The sequence below is a fragment of the Macaca fascicularis genome, chromosome 16, assembly GCF_037993035.2.
Source record: "Macaca fascicularis isolate 582-1 chromosome 16, T2T-MFA8v1.1".
Taxonomy (NCBI): Eukaryota; Metazoa; Chordata; class Mammalia; order Primates; family Cercopithecidae; genus Macaca; species Macaca fascicularis.
Genome location: NC_088390.1, coordinates 83,886,045 through 83,908,040, shown reverse-complemented (window position 1 = coordinate 83,908,040; position 21,996 = coordinate 83,886,045). Strand labels below are relative to the sequence as shown.

General features: G+C 54.8%; 1 protein-coding gene and 1 long non-coding RNA gene across 20 annotated transcripts in view; one reads left to right on the top strand and one right to left on the bottom strand.

The window, feature by feature from the left end:
- Positions 1-21,996, bottom strand: part of SEPTIN9 (septin 9) — a 215,261-nt gene that overhangs the window by 15,055 nt on the left and 178,210 nt on the right. For 16 of the 19 annotated variants that reach the window (XM_074020661.1, XM_065532052.2, XM_065532055.2 and 13 more), the window contains one exon: positions 2,358-2,549. In XM_074020661.1, the coding sequence (XP_073876762.1) occupies positions 2,358-2,549 (192 nt within the window). Of the gene's footprint in view, positions 1-2,357; positions 2,550-3,532; positions 3,633-18,232; positions 18,460-21,996 lie in introns of those variants that run through there. The other 3 variants (XM_065532057.2, XM_065532067.2, XM_065532059.2) reach the window with 3 other exon arrangements.
- On the top strand, positions 18,346-21,715 carry LOC135967779 (uncharacterized). The gene is made up of 3 exons (XR_010582037.2): positions 18,346-18,481; positions 19,164-19,793; positions 20,513-21,715. It is a non-coding gene; the product is annotated as an uncharacterized lncRNA (long non-coding RNA).

Sequence of the window (21,996 nt, the reverse complement as noted above, 5' to 3'; positions counted from 1 at the left end):
CCACCACCACCATCACAATCACCAATATCACCCACATCACCACTACCATCCCACCACTATCACCATCACCCCATCATCTCCACTATCACCATCACCCCATCACCACGACCATCATCATCACTGTCATTACCATCCCCATCATCCTTATCACCACCACCACCATCACAATCACCAATATCACCCACATCACCACTACCATCCCACCACTATCACCATCACCCCATCATCTCCACTATCACCATTACCCCATCACCACGACCATCATCATCACTGTCATTACCATCCCCATCATCCTTATCACCACCACCACCATCACAATCACCAATATCACCCACATCACCACTACCATCCCACCACTATCACCATCACCCCATCATCTCCACTATCACCATCACCCCATCACCACGACCATCATCATCACTGTCATTACCATCCCCATCATCCTTATCACCACCACCACCATCACCACTGCTGTAACTTCTTGAACAACCACAACCTGTCAGGGACCCTGCCCGGGGCCTGCTTGCTCAATCTCATTTTACAGGATGATCCCTTTTTATGGATGAGGAAGCCAAGGCTCACAGAGAAGCCGGGGGAAGACACACAAGTTTCACGCCACTGAGTTAGGACAAAGCTGGGATTCTCCCTGGGGTCTGTGGACCTACAAACAGGTGTCCCTCCACCTTGCCTGCATCTCTGCAGGTGGGCATGGCTGCTATGGGAGGGAGGAAGGAGGAGGGAAGAGGGAAGAGGGAGGAGGGAAGAGGGAGGAGGGAAGAGGGAGGAGGGAAGAGGGAGGAGGGAGGAGGGAGGAGAGCAGAGCTGCCCCATGTCTTATTCTTTACTCAGCATCACCAGGAGGGAGTAACCTTGGGGGGAATCAGGACCACTGCTCTTCTCAGGGTTGAAAAGAGGCCCAGACAGGTGAAGGCCTCCTGGGCACCCTTCCCGGAGGGCAAGGCTGTTAGAGTGGCAGCCACAGGAGGCAGCAAGGGCTGCTGGGCTGCCTCTTCCTCTTCTTGGGGCCAAAGCTCTGGAAGAAGGCCTGTGCCATGGCTGGGACCCAGAGGTTCCCAGGTCCTTCTCACCCTATCCCTGGCTAGGGAGCAGGGCAGTCCCTCCCCAGCCCACAGAGGTGAGTCCCAGCCTGGCCACTGCCTTTGGGCCTCTCCCCTCTCTTTCTCTCTAGCCGTCTTCCCGGGAGGCAGCCCTAAATTCTCAGGGTACAAGCATGTCCCCCACAACAGGCAGAGCAGGGTGGGGGCCACAGGAGGGGACCCCATACCTCCACCCTCCCTTGAAGCAGGCTGCCAGCTTCCAGGCAGCTGTGAGCACAGTGGGGCCGCGAGCAGCCAGGTCCCATGAGGCCACAGGAAGCAGAGAGGACACCAAGACCCCAGGGGAGCCAGGGCCCAGGTCAGTGCAGAAGAGGAAAGAAAGACATCGGGCTGGCAGGTGTGGGTTTGCACCCACAGAGCTGCGCAAGAAGGGCATGCACAGCTGGCATTAGTTAGAGAAACAGGCCTGGCCTGAAAGGTGCCCAGACACCTTACAGAAACCCCACAAGCTCACCTTTGTTGAGGGTGTGAGCTGGTGGGGGCACTTCCCCAGACCCCTCCCTGGACCCCATGGAGTGGGCAGAACACAGTTCTGGGAGTCAAAACGGTGGCTGCGGTTCTCTGCCCTGTGAGCTAAGGAACCTCAGCAGCCTTCCTTGCACCTCGTGTCTGCCTGGAAAACGGGACGCCCCCTTCACAGGGTCATTGTGAGGTTTGAATGGGACCTGGGGGGCTTTGGAAACAAGAGGCAGCCCACTGTAGATTCCAGCCCAGCCCCCTCACCCTGCCCAGGTCGTACTGATCGACGACCTCCCGTGGTGACCTCCAGTTCTCCAGGGCCACCGGGGGTGTTGAAGCCATGAGGCCGCAATTCCAGGGCAGGTGCTGAAGCTGGGCTGCTGGGGAGCCTCCAGCCAGGCTGCGGCGGGGAGCCTGGAGGGCCAGGCTGGAGCAACAGTGAGGGGACAGCTGCCACAGAAACTCTCTGCACAGGCTGATGTCATTGCTCAGAGGCAGTGACCATTCATCAGGACCTGCTCCAGGCCGGCCTGGGCTCCCCAAAGTCATCTCAGGGGCCCTGCATGTGCAGGACAGGCCCCTCTGAGGAGCCGCTGGAGGCTGTGGGCTCCTCCCAGGCACAGCACGCACACGCAATGTCACTGGCCATCTGTCCTTGAGGTCAGGGTTGCTGCCCTGTTTTACAGAAGGGAAGACCAAGCCCAAAGGCTTGTGAACCCGCCCTGGGGGCTGAGGCTGGTTTCTAGCATGGGTTGAGTGGCAGGCGGGGCGAGGACTCACCAACCACCATGATGTTGAACTCGAAGCCCTGCTTCATGGCCTTCCGGCGCATCTGCTCCAGGATGGAGTCAATCCCCACGTAGCCGAAGTCCACCGGGGCCTTCTCGTTCCGTGGTGCGGGCACCTGCTTGAGCCCGGCATCTCTGGGGGTGTCGGCCATGTCGCCAACGCAGCTAGGAGCCGTCTCAGTGGCTGGGGAAGGAAGAGCAGAGGAGTTAGAGCGAGACAGGGCCTCACACACAGGCACCTGCCAGGTGGATGTCACACCCAGCCTTGGATGGAGAAACTGAGGAACTGAGGCTCAGAAAGGCGAAGCGACTTGCCCAGGAGACCCCTGAGAATTCCCCAGGGTGGATGCCCCTGGCCATGGTGTCCTCTAAAAAGCTACCATCCTGCAGCCATGCTGCCTCCCCAGCAAAGCTCCATCCCCAGACTCCCAAGGCCAGGCTTTTCCATCTCCTCTTCTAGGAGTTGTGCCAACCTGGGGGCCCCCTCCGCTCTAAGGCAGGGCTGACCCTAAACTCCTGTCTCTATACCCTGGAGGGCTGCTCAGACAAAGGTGTAGGGCGCTCTCCTCTCCCGGCCTCCACACGGCCTCCAGCCACCCAGGTGGACCTGGCCCTCTCCTTCACCTCCACTCAGATAAACCTGCTGCCATTCAAAGGCCTTAGAGGCCGACCCGGGAGCCAAGATGCAGGAGGGACAGTCTTGTAAGAAAGCGGGATAGAACCAGCGTCTGTCCCTGCCTCCCACGTCCCCATGGACGGGCTTGTAAGAAAGGGGGATAGAACCGGCGTCCGTCCACGCCTCCCATGTCCCCATGGACGGTCTTGTAAGAAAGGGGGATAGAACTGGCATCCATCCCCGCCTCCCATGTCCCCATGGACGGTCTTGTAAGAAACGGGGATAGAACCGGCGTCTGTCCCCGCCTCCCACGTCCCCATGGACGGTCTTGTAAGAAAGGGGATAGAACCGGCGTCCATCCCCGCCTCCCATGCCCCCATGTATGGTCTTGTAAGAAAGGGGGATAGAACTGGCATCCGTCCCCGCCTCCCACGTCCCCATAGACGACGGTCTTGTAAGAAAGGGGGATAGAACCGGACTCTGTCCCCGCCTCCCACGTCCCCATGGACGGTCTTGTAAGAAAGGGGGATGGAACCAGCATCTGTCCCCACCTCCCATGTCTCCATGGATGGTCTTGCAAGAAAGGGGGATAGAACCAGCGTACGTCCCCATGGAGTTGTGTGTTCAATCCCATACCACGAGCCAGTAGTCCTGAGGGAAGGAAAAGTGCTGGGTGCAGGGCGGGTACCTGGGTGCAGAGCTGCCCCTGGGTGCATGGAGGGGAGGGGGCGCCCAGTCCACCTCTGCCTCCCCCTGGACTGACCCAGGCGGCCGTCTTGTCTGCCTGGCCAGCACCCGCGGGCTGCACACCCACAGGCCAGGACCAAGTTTTACTCTCAGGTCTGTGGGGCACGTGGGGCTGAACTTCCCGAAATCACTCAAGCATCTTCTGTCTGTAGGTCCCTTCGCCGGCCTTGCCTTGGCTGCTGTTAAGACTCCACACATGGGTCAGAGGCCTGGGGCTGGGGGCGGGCGCCCAGAAGGCACCTGCCAAAGACCTGGATCCTCCCACGCAGCGGAGTTCCAGGGGTTCCCAGGATGGGGCTGGTTCCCACCAGGGCTGGCTGGAGGGCACACGGGCCAGGTCCCAGCGCACCGCAGACTCGCCACACTCACTGGTGCATGCGCGTGGGTGCAGACAACTCGCTGGTCACAGAGGCGGTGCCTCCGCTAGTCCCCACAGGCAGGAGCTGCCCTTGGTGGCCCTCAGCTCCCAAGCAGGCTGGGCTGCTGCTGTTCTGGGCCCCCTCCCCGCTTGGGCCCTGCTCTGCCTGCCGGGAGACTTTCGCCCCATCCTGCCTCCCAAGGAGGATCTGGCCTCAGGCATCCTGCGCTAAGACAGGGACCACACAGCGTGCTCCCAGGCAGGGCCTCTCCTGCCAGCCCTCGGGGAGGGCAGTGGCTTTTCCCTGGGAAGGGTGGGCACCCACCAGGGACAGCCACAGGGGAGTGGAGCCGGCGTGGGAGCCAGGGCCACAGCGTGGGAGGCTGCAGGGGGCACATCCCCGGTGACGGGCAGGCGGCCCACGCCCACTCCTCACCCTGCCCAGAAGGCGGGAGGCAGGCTTCCAGGCCAGGAGGGGCCAGGGGAGACTTCAGTTCAACTGCCCTTCCACTTGCTGGGCAAGAACCGAACTCAAAAAATGCTCACTGAGCACCCCCACCTGGCTGCACCCCCGTCCCCAGACGCCTCCAGCCATCCCCCTCAGCCTATTTCACTGGAGCGGTCAGAGGGTGTCGGAGGGAGACTCCCCAGGCCTGAGGCATCAGAGGTGAGAGAGGAAAAGACGCTGGAAGCCAGAAACTGGGGCCTGGTTTATCCTCACAAGCACCTCCCTGTCTTCTCAGCCTCCACGGGGCGCAGGAATTCCTATCTTATGGAACAGGGGGAACAAAGGAACAATATCATTCCTTGTTGGGAACCGCCAAGGGGGTCCACACAGCTCCACTGCTGACAGCAATACCCCCAGGCAGACCTGGAGGCCAGATCTCCTCTTTCTGTGCCCCCACGTGCCCCCACCCCCAGGCCATGCAGCCTGGAAGCCTTTGGGGCTTTGCTCCTGCTTCTGCTCCCCTTTCAGAAATACTCTCCCCTGGGCTTTCAGAACCTTTAAATAAACAAAGACACAGCCTGCATCTGGCCCCGGACCATGTGGCTTCGGGGCCGCTTCCTGGAGCCAGACATGGGGCCTTGCCTTGCGGGGCAGCAGTTCAGCCCCGACCCACGTGACCGAAAATTGCTTCCATCTGCCTGTGGGTCTGAGAGTCATTTTGCCCGGGACTGAGACCAGCCCCTACCCACCCCCACCTCCCCCCAGCATCCTTTAACCCTCCCCAGCAAGGCCTGGGGGGAGGTGCTGCCCCCTGAACTCTCCTTCCTCACCCCCAACGCCCCTGGGGCCCAGAGCGAGAGAGGGGCGGCCTCTGCTGCAGCTGGGCCCCTCCCCAGGCACCAGAACTCTGCAGAAAGTCAAACCAAACATCCTGCCCGCCAGGGGCCCTGCTTGAGAAATAATCATAAAACACCACCGAGCCCCATCTTTGCCATTGACGTAGGGCAGTGGCTGGCCTTCTGCACAGGTGAGAGTCATTCCTGCGACCCCTCCCTCGACAGGCGGCCTTGCAGGCCCCAGCTGGCCCGCAGGCAGGCAGAGAGAGAGCAATGCCAAAGCCCGCCTCACTCTCCTACCTGGCCAGGTGAGCTCTGGGGTCTGCCTTCGGGAACCCCAAGTGGGAGAAGCAGACACCCCACACCCAGAGACACTTTTGTGAACTAAAACTTTGATTTCCACAGAAAGCCACCAGGGGCCTGGCCCCTGGACACCATGGTGCTCGGGCGGCTGGAAAGAATGGTAAAGACCAGCCACTCCATTGTCTGTGACCACGACACTGTCCAAGGCCTGCGCAGCTCAGCGTGGTAGCCGCTGGCCACGTGACTTTTCCTTTTAATTGCCATAACATTTACCACGGTCACTTTTTTGAAGTGTGCAGTCCAGTGGTGTTAAGTACATTCACAATGTTGTGTAACCAATCTCCAGAACTTTTTCATCTTGTAAAACAAACTGTCCTCATTAAACAACTCCCCAGCCCCATCCCCCGAGCCTCTGGCAAGCTCCATTCTGCTGTTTCTCTGAATCTGACTACTCTAGGGACCTCGTATAAGTGGATCCTACAGGGTTGCCTTTTTGTGACCAAATTATTTCACTTAGTGTAATACCCTAAAGGTTCACTCGTGCTGTCACAGGTATCACAACTTCCTCTTTATGGCTGAGTCAAATTCTTTGTATGTTCCACCCTTTATTTTTTTATTTATGTATTTAATTTTTTTTTTTTTTCGAGACGGAGTCTCACTCTGTCGCCCAGGCTGGAGTGCAGTGGCGCGATCTCGGCTCACTGCAAGCTCCGCCTCCTGGGTTCACGCCATTCTCCTGCCTCAGCCTCCAGAGTAGCTGGGACTACAGGTGCCTGCCACCTCGCCCGGCTAGTTTTTTTGTATTTTTTAGTAGAGACGGCGTTTCGCCGTGTTAGCCAGGATGGTCTCAATCTCCTGACCTCGTGATCCGCCCGTCTCGGCCTCCCAAAGTGCTGGGATTACAGGCTTGAGCCACCGCACCCGGCCTATTTATTTATTTATTTATTTATTTTTGATCCGGAGTTTTGCTCTTGTTGTCCAGGCTGGAGTGCAATGGCGCAATCTCGGCTCACCGAAACCTCTGCCTCCCAGGTTCAAGCGATTCTCCTGCCTCAGCCTCCAGAGTAACTGGGATTACAGGCACGCGCCACCACGCCTGGCTAATTTTGTATTTTTAGTAGAGATGGGGTTTCTCCATGTTGGTCAGGCTGGTCTCGAACTCCTGACCTCAGATGATCCACCTGCCTCGGCCTCCCAAAGTGCTGGGATTATAGGCATGGGCCACCGCACCCAGCCTGCTCTACTTTTGATCTCTCCATTCATTTGACCACAGGCATGCGGGTTGTTTCTACCCATTGGCTACTGTGAACAGAGCCGCTATGAATGTGGGTGTACAAATACCTCTAGCTCTTTAAGACGCTGTGCATTCTCTTGAATCCATACCCAGAAGTGGAATTATGGGATGGTATGGTGGTTCTTGTTTTAGTTTTTTGAGGAATTGCCACAACGCGTTCACAAGGGACTTCTGAGCACTGGACACTGAGCTAGTCCAACTGAGGAAGGGAATTTTTATTTATTTTTATTTAAATTTAAATAGCCACATTTCATAAACGGCAACTATACTGGATGGTACAGAATTCCAGTCCAACCTACTCTTTACTAATGAGAAACTGAGGTCCACAGAGTGATTTTTTTCCTGAAATGCCACTATAAGTGGCCAGGCCAGCACAAGGCCTTCACTGAATTTGACTACCCTGAAATTTCACATTCCTGCTTGTGATATGTGGTTAACACCTGTGTCCCCTCCATAGACCGTGGGCTCCAGCACGACGGCAGCTGCCCCGTTGGGATCCCCACTGCACTTCCAGGCCTCGCCCTGCTACCAACACAGGTGTGCAAGGATCTATCTGGGTCCCTGCTTTCCATTCTTTCGGGTATCCAGACTAATTATCACCACTACCCACGTTGACTCTCAGAAAGGTTCTGATTTGGACAGTAACTGACAGGTCACCCCACAGTCAAAGCAAAATGCAGAGCTTCCCTCCTGGCTCCACGGCTGAGAGTCAGGGGCCTGGGGCTCTGGTTCTGGTTCTGGTTTCAAATGACCTTTTCCAAGTCTCTCCACCCTGGGAAACAGGGCAGCACCTCCTGACCTCCCTCCCAGCTCCTGCTCTGCGAGCTCCCGGGTGCCCAAGGCTGTGGCTTGCTCAGTGATATCCCAGCTCCTAGTGCAGCCCCTGGGTAGCACAACACACCCGCTACAGAAATAACTAACACATCCGCCAACAGATGCATGGAGGAACCCACCGTGGTGAGTCCGCACAGTGGACTATGACTCAGCCATAAAAAGGCACGAGCATGCTCCAACAGAGATGAACTCTGAAAACATTCCAACTGCAAGAAACCAAGCACAAAAGGTCACATCTTTTATGGTTCTATTTATATGAAACGTTCAGAGTAAGTACATCTATAGGGACAAAGAGCAGACTGGTGACTTCCAGGGGCTGGGGGAAGGGGAGTGACTGTGTAACGAGGATGGCGTTTCCTTTTGGGGTGAGGAAAACATTCTGGAATTAGAGGTGATGCTTATAGAAGGCTGTGAAAAAATGCCACTCAACTGTGCTTTCTGAATCAGCGGATGGTGTAATATGGAAATTATATCCCCATGAGGAAGGGAGAGGAAAGGAAAGAAGGGAGGGAGGGAGGGGAAAGGAAGGAGGGAAGGAAGGAAAAAAGGGAGGGGAGGAGGGAGGGAGGGAAGGAGGGAAAGAAGGCAGTCATTTCTAGTGGAGATGGACTGAAGAGTCCAGTGGGTGCAACAAACCGCCATGGCACATGTATTCCTATGTAACAAACCTGCGCGTTCTGCACATGTATCCCAGAACGTAAAGTAAAATAAAATAAAGAAAAGAGTCCAATGTTTTCCACAAGTGCCCAGGAGCCAGCTTTACAGCTCAGAGGACAGTTGAGGCCCAGATGCCAACACTTAGGCCTGAGTTCCTCAAGTTGGTGTTGCCAGACTGTGCCCCAGACAAGCCCCCCATCAGACAAGCCCCCCATCTTCTTGCAGCAAGGACGTTTCTGGGGTGGCAGCCAGCCGGAGGTGTGAGGTGGCAGGAGACCTTGACGGTTTCTCTGCAGGTTCCCATTGTGAACCCAGGCCTTGAGCCAGGGCCCCTCTGCCATTCACTGGCACTGGTGGCAGTGGGTCACTGGTCCTGTGATGGGGACTGCCCCTACATCTGCCCATCTTGGGGACCAGCTCCCTCCTCCCCGCCGGCATCCACTGGGCCATCTTTTCTCCAGAGCTGCGGGTGGGTCTAAGGCAGGGATGAAAGGGCTGTAATCCACTCAGCCTTGAGCCAGCACCCTCTGCCAATGTCTGCGCTTGGTGACAAGCGCAGGGGCCTGCCAAGGATGAGGGAATCGGATCACTGTCTGTGGCTGGGATGGGGGCTGTAGGATATCTGGCTGGGAGACACTGCCCAGAGAGGAGGCAGCTATTGGATGTGGCACAATTTAGAGGCACTCACATTCATCACAGCCCCAGGGCTGACCTTGGCCCACCTGGCCCGGTGCCGAGGGAGAGGCTTGACACAGCAGGCTTGCAAAGCCCGACTTGGAAACCAAGACCCAGGGGCCGCCCTTCTCTGCCCACCCCTCCCTGTGTGTCATGCTGCCTGGTCTACGACCCAGAAATGTCCACACACGTCCCATCAGCCTTGCTGGCCAAATGCAGAGATGGTGTCGCTGGGGCAAGGGACCCTGAGCCACGGCCCAATGCTGTTCCCAGCTTCAGGGGACAGCCACCTGGTACCCATGTCACAGCCGGGCCTACACCCCAGGACAAAGCTCTGAAGTCAAGTCAATGCCATTCCCATCTTCCCCAAATCCAACCCACGCCTGGCTCTCAGAGCATGGACTGAAATGGCCACATCCCCACACACCTCGTCAGTCACTGCCAATGGTGGCCAAGCTGAATGCAAAGTCATCCTCCTCCTGCCCACGGAGGCCTGTGAAGCCACTGACCAGGCCACAGCAGTGGAGCCAGTGGCACTCACCACACCCTGTCAGCCTTCCAGGCCCGTGTCCAGGAGAAAGCTGCCGGCAACTGCAGCTGGTGCCCTTGCCCTGGGGAACACTTCCTTGCCTCCATCCACCCCGGCCCAGCGTGGGCCCAGCACTCTCCTTACTTTGCCTCATAACAACACACACAGGAGCAGCCTCAAGCTGCCCTCCCTCTACAGGCTCCCCGGAATCCAGACCCTGGGGCCACCACTCCTGCGGCAGCCCTACCGCCACCTGCAGGCCTTCCCAGAACCCTTGAGCTCCTGGAGGACTTCAGGTCCTATCAATTAACAGATGCTCCCTGTCCCCCACAAAGGGGCTTCTTAAAGGTGAGTGAGTCCCTGATGCAGGCAATGCTAGGGGGACAGGGTCCAGCCAGGGCTGCTCCCTCTTCCTCTCCTACCTCCCTGGGTGCCTGCAAAGTCCTTCAGATCCCTGCTGAATCCTGGGGAAGCCCTGCCTCGCAACCAGGGCTTACCTTCCCTGCTCCCACACAGAGCCTGCCCTCTGCGTCCAGGCAGTCTCCCCACGACGGTAACTGAATAATGATGTGTGCGGTTTCCTCTCACCATGACCCCCCCACGTAGGGTTTGTGAAGCCAGACACCTCATCCATCAATCACGCTCACTCCGGCCCGGCTTTCTTCAGAGCACCGTAGGGCTCACGGCAAAGCCCCGGCAAAAAGTCTGGTGAATGAATATGAACAAATGAAGAAGCAAAGCTCATCAGAGCTGTCGAGGTTTACTGGGGCTCTCTGTGCCAGGCGTTACTCTAATTTTTTTTTAGAGAGTGGGTCTCACTAATGTTGGTCAGGCTGGTTTCGAACTCCTGGCCTCAAGCGATCCTCCCACCTTGGTCTCCCAAAGTGCTGGGATTATAGACATAAGCCACGGCACCCAGTCCCAGGTGTTACTCTAAACGCTGCTCAGGAATTATTATAACTCATGGATCATCACACATTCCTATAAAGTAGTCACTGATACCGTCCCATTTCACAGATAAGGAAACAGGCCAAGAGGACTTTTGTCAATCATGAGGGTCGCAAAGCGAGTAAGCGGTAGAGCCAGGATTTGAAGCCAGGTAGGTGAGCCCCGGGCTGCCGACCCCCTCCCGAGGCCAGGTCTTTGGGCACCATGGAAAGGCTGGAGAAGTATGGGGTTCCTGCAGCCAGGACCCAGAAGGTGCCAACTGTGGTGTGGGCAGCTCAGCACTAGGCCTTGGCCTCCAGCTCCTCCCTCAGTTGCTCTCCCCCAGGGAGTTGGAGGCAGAGCCCTGAACTGCCAGGAGAAGATTCCACCCGCCAGTCGGGGAAAGTTGCCAGGGCTCTTCCTAGGGCTTAGAGCCACTCCAGGCCTATCAAAGCCCATGAGCGTTTTAGTTTCCATAACTTCCTTGCAAGAAAGGTGATCGTACCAGCTACTGGGCCGGGCTGGGGGTCCCAGATTCCAGGGGCCCTCTCAGGCCTATGGCTCTCCCAGGACACAGATGCTTACTTGAGGAACCCTAGTGCACCAGGGGTCCCACAGCCAAAATGAAGAGACGGAGCTGCCCCGGGGCCCCTGCCAAAGCTCCCAGGTGGATCTACCCAGCAGACACCAAAATGTCCATCCCTCATCTGAAAACTCCACCTCCAGAAGGCCGCCCCAGGTTGGGCTGACAAAATCCACAGAGGCCTCAACGATGACTTTTCACTTCAGGTATGAGTGAGTGGGTTGAGGGAGAAGCTATTGTTAACTATTAATAGTTCAGGAAATGCAGGTAAAGGAAAGAGAATGATAAGGCAACAGGGCTGGAAACTGGACACACGTGCAGAGGTGGGCAGACCTCAGAGAAAGAACTGCTCTGGAACAAGATGGTAAAGAAACTATAGACAATAATGGTAGACGATGATCCCGGGGTTCCAGTGGACCAAGACCACAACACTGATTCATTTGACAAGCATTTATTGAGTGTCTACTTCACAGTAACAAACAGATGACACTATAGGCTTGAGAACAGTCAGAATGAAAACAGCGGTGGCACATGGGAATTTCAAGTTCGTTTATTTAAATGTTTATTAGCAAAGACTTCCGGGCAGATCTGAAGCAGTCTTTAACATGTAAGGAATTCACTATCTGAATTGTCCTGTACAATAGTACAGGACATGTGTGTGCCACAAACCTCTTTTAGAATCTGGTGAAAAGTAAAGACTCTCCCTAGAAAAGTATACATTGAAGACAGACAGACAGACATGCACGCATTTTGGAGGGTCCATCAAAGAATCCCTAGGCCAGTGGATCCCAATTAAAAACAATAACTTGGCACTCTGGGAGGCTGAGGCGGGAGGATCATTTGAGCCCAGGAGTTCAAGACCAGCCTGGGCAATGTAGTGAGACCCCATCCCTATAAAATGAAATAAAATGAGAATAAAAAAAAGAACTTGGTGTGATGAGAACTTACAGAATTTAATAGGGTTATCTCAGCATTACCTTCAGCACTCTCTAAACTTTCGACCACACACACAAAGTTCTGAGTTCTACAGCTAGAGAAGAGGGAGGGCAGGTTAAAAAAATTATTCAAGGTAGAAGATTAGTCTGAGAAACAAAGAGGTAAGAGGAGAAGACTGAGGCCAGCTGGCCTCCATCCCTGAGCTCCGGCAGGAAGAGCCCCCAAGTGAGAACAAGTTGCTGTTCACGGACAGTGGACTCCAGAGGGGGTGGACACAGACGTTGAGGAATGTCATCCCTGGGGTGAAAACAGGATATTTTCCCATCTCAACTCCGCTTTTCACTGCATTGTGTTCCTATTAACCTACCCAAGCTACTACAAACACTCCATAAATGTCACTGGGGACTTCCTGTTCTCTTCTAAAGATGGAAACACTGAATATAAATGACCAAATTGTGCAAAAGTGTGTGGGTGGGGGATCAAGGACTGAATTTTCAAAATGCACACAGCTCATCTAATTTGTTAACTAACTCCAAATCCAATTACACTTCACACTTTGTATGGGGCAAGAAGCGTCTCCTCAAAGTCTGCTTAGGACCTGGGATGCCGGAAATCTGAGACTCTGCCTTCCCCTCCTGAGAAACTCTGAAATCCTGCTTAGAAATTGAGCACAATGGCTCTGGCCTCCCAGAGAAAGACACGGATTTGCAAAGGCAAAGAGCTGCATTTTTCTCCGAGCTGGAGCTCTTTCCGGTTTCCACGATGGGGCTTAAACAAAGCCACAGCTTTACGGTTCCCCTGTCAGTGCTCTCTCCTTCTTGGGGAGCGACAAGGTGGAAGAGCCAACAAGAACCCTGTGTGCTCCTTTGCAGGACCTGGAAAGGACAGGTGGTGTGAGTCTGTCTCTATCCAGCCTCCTCTTTCATTCATTCAGGGGCCCCAGGTGCCCCCAAGGCAGGGGGGGCAGGGGTCCCCACTTTTAATGCCGGCCAAGGTTCCTCCAGCTTTTCCCTCGCCAAACCTTTTCAAGCAAACCTCTCCTCTATTGTGGAGGAAGGAATCTCAAGCAGCTCTGCCTTTCTGCCAGCACGGTTTCAATTGGCCCCAGTCGGTAAAGTCAAATTTGGACAAGGTCCAAGGGCTCCCCACACCACCCGCCCCTTTCTGGAAGAGGCCCTCCTCTGTTCTTTGATTTGCAACCCGCCACCTCCCTAGCCTGAGTTTTTTCACCCAGGCTCCATGGCCTATTGAGACATCAATCTTGGGCCAGAGCAAGCTCTGACCTGCAAACCATCGCCATTCACTTCCTAAAGAGCCACTCTCAGAACTCAGGCTGCAGGGAGGGCAGGCCAAAGATGAATCCTCTGACTTCTAGTGCGGTGTGTGGGGGGTGCTATTTTATATTCTGTTTTCTGCTGCCCTCTTGCCTTGCCCCCGCCCCTGACGTGGATCCACTGCAGAGGGAGGATCAGGGAATGGCCCTGATGCCTCCCCCACCCCAGGGAACCTTCTAGCAGGAGCGGCCCCTACCCCAAAGCAACCCCAAGATCCAGCCTGTGCCAGCCCTCTGGCCATGTCCACAGTGGCCAGCCAACCACAGAGATTCCATTAGTTCTTGGCAAATCTGCAAACTTAAAAAGAGAAAGAAAAGTTTCCCCGTGGGTGGGTGGACACTGGCCATCTGTCACAGGCTGGAATTTCCTCTTATCAGGGATGTCCCCTAAGCAGGGGTGGGGGAGGGCAGGGCCCAGAGCCTCCCTCTCTCCAGCCCCTTCTGCTATCAGCAGGCCTGTCAGCAGATACACAGCAGAGCTTGGCAGTGAGGCAACAACAGGGGCTGGGGGGTCTGGGGTTCCACCTCCCCCAACTTATGAAATCATCTGAAATAACAAAACGTAGACAAGGGTCTCTGGGGTGCAACAGGGTGGCTCCCTGCCAGGAACTGGGTAGAAAAAAAAAGCTTTCCCCTAATTCCCTTCTGCTGTGCAGATCAGGCCCTGAGGATGCTGCAGAGGCTGCCCCAGGGCCTGCTTGGGGGTGGGGGACACGCAGGAGGGGCACATTCCTGGGCCATGAGTAGGAGCCTGACTAAATGACTCCTTCAGGAGGGAGAAAGATGCACACAACTGTCTGATTATAGCCAGAGGGGCTGGGAAGGTGCGGGAAAGCGGTGAAGGGGCCAGCTGCTCCAGGTGCCCCCAATCCATGTAGCACCCACCTGGGCTGACGAGAGTTGGGAGATTGGAGTTGTTTTCTCTCCCCATCTCCAGGCCCTGCCCCAGGAGTCCTCCTGCTCAGGAGCCTGGGAGTTGAGGAGGTCTGGAAGCAGTGGGCCCACAGTGCCATTGCCTTGGGAACCCACAAGGCCTTGGATGTGGCTCCCTCGGTCCTAGCTTTGCAGGCAGCCTACCTGGACTGCACCCACCTCCCAGAAGAGCTGCTCAGAATCCTGCATGTCCGAAAGAAAGACCAAAGAAGTGAGGAAGCCGAAGAGAGGCCTTATGAAAGCTTATGACGCATTTTCCAAGTGCACACCCCAGCAACTTCAAATGCTTTCTGAAGTAAGGATGGGGATGGATGGTTGGATGAATGGACGGGTGTATGGGTGTATGAATGGGTGAGTGGGTGGGTGGGTGGATGGACAGATGGATGAATGGATGGGTAGGTGGATGAACAGGCAGGTGAATGGATGGGTGGGTGGATGAATGAGCAAATGGATGAATGACTGGATGGTTGGGTGGATGAGTAGATGGATGGATGAGTGGATGAGTGGATGGATGGATGGATGAGTAGATGGGTGGATGAGTGAATTGGTGGATGAGTGGATGAGTAGACGAGTGGATGGGTGGATGAGTAGATGGATGGGTGAATGGATGGGTGGGTGAGTGGATGGATGGATGAGTGGATGGGTAGATGGATGGGTGAGTGGATGGGTGGGTGAGTGGATGGATAGATGAGTGGATGGGTGGATGGGTAGGTGAGTGAATGGATGATGAGTGGATGGGTGGGTGGATGAGTGGATGGATGGGTGAATGAGTGGATGGGTGGATGAGTAGATGAGTGGATGAGTGGATGGGTGGATAGGTGGATGAGTGGATGGATGGATGGATGGATGGATGGATGGATGGATGGATGAGTGGATGGATAGATGGGTGAATGAGTGGATAGGTGGAAGAGTGAATGAGTGGATAGGTGGATGAGTGGATGGGTGGATCGACAGATGGGTGGATGAGTGGATGGGTGGGTGAGTGGATGAGTGGGTGGTTGGATGGGTGGGTGGGTGGAAAGACAGGTAGGTGGAAAGATGGGTGGATAGGTGGATGTTGCCTATCCAAGGAGTCTCAGAAACACACACATACCCTTTCATCCCAGACTCTCCCCAGGAAAAAGCAGTGTGCGTAGACCACTACCTGGTCACACCTCGAGACAGTCACTTTCATCCTCTCTGGAACACTGCCTTGGGCGATGCTGCACAGGGCATCCAAGCAACCCTGAGCTCAGGGTATGAGACACCAGGAAGCAGCAGGCGTACTGTGATCCCGCGGGCCTGCACTGTGGCCCCTGCTGCCTGCACTGTGGCATGAAGCTCAGATGCACCTCTGGACTTGGGGTTCTGACCAGACGGAGCCACCAGTCCTCTGAAGAATGAAACACACAGGGGTCACCCTTGCCTCCGAGCTGCAGGGAATGACGACCACCCAGCCCTTCTTTTCCCCAAATCTTCTCCAGGCTTCTGTGCATGGTTCTGCTGACCTTCCTCCAGTCTCTGGCGATTCTTTCAGCCTCTGCTGGCTCCTCCTCCACCCTCACCCGCGGAGTCTAGCTGACTTCACCCAGCCCCTGGACATTCAGTGCCAACAATGCCACCTTCTTTGTCCAGATTCACACTTGACTGCCAGCCTGACTCAAAGACGTGTCCCTGGGCCCCACTGTGCCAGGCCCTCTGCTGGGTCCTGGCTATCTGCAGCCACTGCCACTGTCAAGCCCCGACATCTGAAGACACCTTGAACCAAACGACCGTGCCCCAGGCTGAACTCTGGAGCTCCCATCCCACCTGCCTCCCACCCCATCCTCCATCAAAGTGAACGGCCTCTCCAGCCAACAGCTATTGCAGCTAGATCTCTAGGGGCCGGGCCTGGGCCCTCCATTTCCATTACTCCAAATCCACTCATCCATCCCAAACTTCCATCAATGTTAACCCAACACATCTCACAGACACCTGCAATCTAAGCTACCACCATTAACTGTCCCTACCCCAATCCCTCCTCCTCAAAGCGGCAGGAGGCCTGTGGAAAATTTATTAATCTGATCATTTCCCTCCATGAAGCCGTGACTGGTTTCCATTGCACCTGGGATAAACCATATTCCTGTGGCTCCAGAATCCTGTCCTACCACCGACGTGCGGTGTGACCCTGAGCAAGTAACTTAAACACTCTACACCTCAATGTTATTACATGTGAAATGGGATAATAACATCTGTCTCATAAGAATGCTGGGCATCAAATGAGATATTTATTTATGAAGCACATAGTGTTGTGCCTGGTCAGTAAATGCTTGAAGTCTTTGTTAACAAAACACACTCCCCTAACCTACTCTTCAGCTTCCATCCACGCACAGCCTCCCTGGCTGCCTTTCAGCTCTTCTAACGAGGCTACCCACAGAGGTCCTCCCTGCTGGGGCCATCCTTTCTCCAAGCTGTTCCTAGAACTCCCTCTTGTCTTCCCAGGATAGCTCATCTACACTGGGTCCCTCAGTTCTTACACACGTGGCCCTCAGATTGCTGTCTGGGGTCTGTCGCATTCACTGCCCACAAAACATTACACGTCCGAAGCACCCAGTAAGATGCTGTGAATGAGTGAATAAATGAATGAATGAATGGCCAGCCTGCTGCCCTTTCGTCCGGCCCCTCCTCTCTCCCAGACCAGCATGGGGGCAGCCACGGCTCCCGTCTACCCCGGTAACACCACTCGTCTACCCTGGTAACAACTCCCTCTGTGCCGGCCGTGCTGGCCAGAGTCCCTTCCCACGGCGTTCCCGCGGCTTTGGTGTGTGGCCACCTGTGAATGAGAGGCTCGTGATTTCCGGCTTCCATCGTCCTTCTGGAGCCACAAAGCATTAAGGCGGAAGGATGGATGAGCTTCCTGGGACAGCCAGGGTGGGAGGCCGGTTCAGGAAATTTTGTTCAGGAAATGGTCAGTGTGGGATGAGGCGCCCGGTGGGGAGGGGAGTGGGGCGGGGACTTGGGGCCTGGCTGTTCTCCAGCCAGGGACTCTAATCCCCACCCACTTCCCCGCCCATTCCCCAACCCCAGTGCTGGGCTCAGGACCCCTGGGGGCTCTCTAGGAACACAGAAGACACAGTAAGGACCAGGGACACAGGACAAGCAGAGCCCGTGGGCAGGGGGCCTCCAGCCGAACACCTGAGCCTATGCCTGGCTCCAACCAGACACGGAGACCTTGGCCAGGCCAGTCCCCACACTGAGGCAGGGGGGTCCCTTAGAGGCCGCTGGTCACCAAGCACTGCGTGGCACACATGCCACGGAGGGCTAGCATCTTCCCAGACACCAGCAGAGGCTCAGACATCTTGTGGCCCAAGGATGACTTGGTCCCAGCGTCTATCCATCTGCAGTCCTGCATGAAAAGCCTGACGTGACATGGCCGGCCCCAACGGAAGAGTGATTCGGGAACCGGCTAAGCGGATTTAGTAACTGGCAAACTGGATTTAGTAACTGAGACACTGCCAGGGGCTTGGTAGAAGTCCCGAATGTACCAGACCCAGCCCTGACCCCCACAGAGCTCAATCAAGCACTAAAAGGTACAGAGGCCAAGCTGAGCATCAAAGGAACACTGACCCCAGGGCTGACCGGTGCTCCGCATTCTACGGTTTATAAAGGGCTCACATTTACCTGATCGCAACTGACCCTCTCCTGTGAGGCCTTCTTTAGATTCTCCGTTCCCTAAAGTAATCAGTTGTGCCTTTTGAAATCAGAGCAAAGTAATAAAACCGCAGTAATAGTGTGTTCTTATGAACACTGTGATGTTAGCTGGTTAAATGACGGAGCCCCCAGGGTCTCCCACACTGCCCCAATCCTGTGTCCCTTCTGGTCCCGGCCCACCCTCCATACTTCCTGCTTTTCTTCTTTCTCCTCCTCCCGAGGACCCAAGGCCTGGGGTTGACCTACTGTGGGACTCCAACGGTGATCTCCAGGAAGAAATGCCGGCTTCCTCCTTCCACCTAGTAGCGACCCCTGGCTCGCTCACGCTCACGCAGCCAACACGGGCGGCAGCCGGAACCTGGAAGCTCCTAGGGTGGAAGCCTGTCCCCTCCCAGGCCCCTTCCAGCCCGAACTCCGGGAAGAAGCTACATTCATATGGTAATTTCTCCCAAGGCTGGGAGGGGGAAGGGGCCTGGCCGGAGCCTGACCGTTTTCCAGAGGTTGCAGCCACTGGGCTTTCCAGGCCAACTGGGCTCCTCGGCTGTGTCCCTGAGGGATGGTAACAGACTGCAGCACAAACTGCCCACCGGCTGGCTGGGGAGTGGGTACCCAGATGCGGGCCAGGCCCAGGGCCTTCGTTTTACAGGTCATGTGGTGGTTTAAAGTAGGCACTTTAACGGGTACACATTTGTGTTACAGTTTACTCGTGTGTGTGTGTGTGTGTGTGTGTGTGTGTGTGTGTGTGTGTGTGTGTGTGTGACAGTCCAGAAACACGGTAACACATTGCTTCCCCAAGACAGTGGCCCTGGGAGACCTGTGGCCACCCTCACCTGGGGCCCCCAGCACTTCCAGCCTCCCCCAGGAAGGTCCTGTCAACCCGGATTTGAAGTTGGTCCCAGGGAAGAATCCTCTCAGAAAAATAAGTCACTTCCCCCAGCCTCAGCCCAGCCCCCTACCAGGGGTGAGTTACACCAAACTCACCCTCTCCCTCCCCTCCCACTTCCTCTCTCACGCTGCAACTAGCTGCAAGCAGCTCACCCACCCAGGCCTGCCAATATACCACAGAAAAGACACACGAACCTTGCATTTCCCCTTTCTGACTTGTTCTGGGTTCCAACAGGCAAAGGAAACTGGAAGTCAGCAGCCAGGACCCAGCTGCAGGCCCCCGGGGCCATTGTGCATCCCCAGCCACACCCGTCCCTGTGCTGATTCAATGTCCACTCATCCTAGTTCATGGAGCGAGGCATGGACTCAAGATGAAACAAAGGGGGCCTTGGCCTCCTGGGGCTCACAGTGCCCGACGCCTGTGAGAGCAACCTCAGAGCACAGTACAGAGAAATGGCTGTGACACGGACGCGCGGCACCTGGCTGGCCAAGCACTGCAATGCACCCCCACCGGGCCTGGGTCCCTCAGCAGACACATGGCTTAAAGGCTGGTTGGCTAAACCACATGACCCTGTAATTACCCAAGAGAAATGAAAAACGTGTTCACACAAACACCTGTAGACCGGCACTCACTGCAGAACTCTTCACAACAGCCAAGCAGAAACAACCCAAATGTCCATCAGCAGATGAAGAGATACGCAGTGTGGCCTATCCACGATGGAATATTATTCAGCCATGAAAAAGAATGAAGCACCAGCACCTGCTACAATGTGGATGAGCCTTGAAAACATTCTACCAAGTGAAAGGAGCCAGTCGCCAAGGCCACATATTGTAGGATTCCATTTATACAAACTATCTAGAACAGGTAAATTCATAGAGACGAAAGCAGATGAGCGGTGGCTAGGGGCGGAGAGCCCGGAGTTGGGAACGGGGAATGGCTAATTGCGACAGGGTCTCTTTTGGGGATGATGAAACGTGCTGGGATTAATGGCGATGGCTGTGTAACTGTGATGGTTAATTTTCTGTGTTAATTGGACTGGGCTATGGGGCACCTAGGTATTTGGTCAAACATTATTCTGAGTGTGTCTGCGAGGGTATTTTTGGATGAGTTTAATATTTAACTCTTTACCTTTTAGGGAAAAAAAAAAAAGTTCAGCTCACTCCTAGCACTCACTTAATTTTACATAAACATGCTCTTTGAGGCTGAAGCAAATCTGACTGATGTTCTATGTGAAAACTAAATATAAAAACCGGACAGGTGCGGTAGCTCATGCCTGTAATCCCTGCACTTTGGGAAGCCGACATGGGCGGATCACTTGAGGTCAGGAGTTTGAGACCAGCCTTGTTAACCTGGTGAAACACCGTCTCTACTAAAAATACAAAAAATTAGGCAGGTGTGGTGGCAGGCACCTTGTAATCCCAGCTAAACTCGGGAGGCTGAGATGAGAATCACTTGAACCCGGGAGGTAGAGGCTGCAGTAAGCCGAGATTGTGCCACTGCCCTCCAGCCTGGGCAACAGAGAGATAATCCATCTCAAAAAACAAAAAAATTAAAAAGAAAAAAATTTTTAATTGTTCCCGCAGTTATTTCTAAGCAAAACAACAGGATCATCTGAGTCATCTATTCTGGAAAAATCGGATTCATCAAACGAATCTTCAGCCAACAACTGATGAAGAACAATGTTAATATCACTCGTAGGAATGCCGTGATCTCTAGGATTTGACATTTTCAGCGATCGAGAATTACTATTTTTTTTTTTTTTTGATTGAATCTTGCTCTGTCGTCCAGGCTGGAATGCAATGGCGCGATCTTGGCTCACTGCAACCTCTGCCTCCCGGGTTGAAGCAATTCTCCTGCGTCAGCCTCCCAAATAGCTGGGATTACAGGCACCTGCCACCACGCACGGCTAATTTTTGTATTTTTAGTAGAGACGGGATTTCACCATGTTGGCCAGGCTGGTGTCCAACTCCTGGCCTCAGGTGATCGGCCTGCCTCAGCCTTCCCAAGTGCTAGGATTACAGGCATGAGCCACCACACCCGGCTGAGAATTACCATTTTTTTTTAATGGAAATACCACTACTAAAAATGGAATATGCTATAAACAGAATGATGTCTTCTGTTTCCGAAGTCAATATACTAGAGTGATGTGAAAATAATAATAAAAGCAAGCTACTTCCCAGCAAAGTTATCTCGGGGTGAATGCTGCAGCCACAAGCACTGCTGGTGAGTGTTCTCGGGGCAAACGGGAAAAGGGTGCAATCAGGAGCCCGGGGAAAGCAGATTGCGTGCTCTGATGGGGGTGAGCCTCACCCGTGAAGGGTTTGGAAGGCACACTCCAAGATACAGTGCCTTGGCACAGTGAATATTTTCAGCTGAAGGAATTGAAGAAATGGCAGGTCCAAGAAGGACTCGCTGGCTGCCCCTTCTCCGAAGTAGATCATAAGCCCCTCATGTAAGAGGTGCCCTCCCTACACCCAGGGGAAACGAACAGCCTCATCTCCAGAGATGGAGGATCTGAGAGGGGCACTGGTACACAGGCCTTGCCGAGACCTCCCCCCGCCTGGCTCACTGGTCAGCTCATCTTTTGTTGCTCTGTCACAGGTTCCCACGACTTTCCACTCTTCATCAAACCCAGCATAAAAGCGTTCAGGCCTAGGCCGGGCACAGCGGCTCACGCCTGTCATCCCAGCACTTTGGAAGGCCGAGGTGGCCGGATCACTTGAGGTCAGGAGTTGAAGAATAGCCTGGCCAACATGGTAAAACCCCATCCCTACTAAAAATACAAAAATTAGCCGGGTGTGGTGGTCGCAGCTACTCAGGAGGCTGAGGCGTGAGAATGGCTTGAACCCAGGAGACAGAGGTGGCAGTGAGCAGAGATCATGCCACTACACTCCAGCCTGGGCAACAGAAAAGCAAAATAAACAAACAAAAAGAAAAACTGCTCAAAACAAGCAAAAAAACAAATAAAACAAACAAGCAAAACAAATAAAAACTGCTCAGGCCTAGGCCGGGCACGGTGGCTCACACCTGTAATCCCAGCACTTTGGGAGGCCAAGGCAGGAGGATT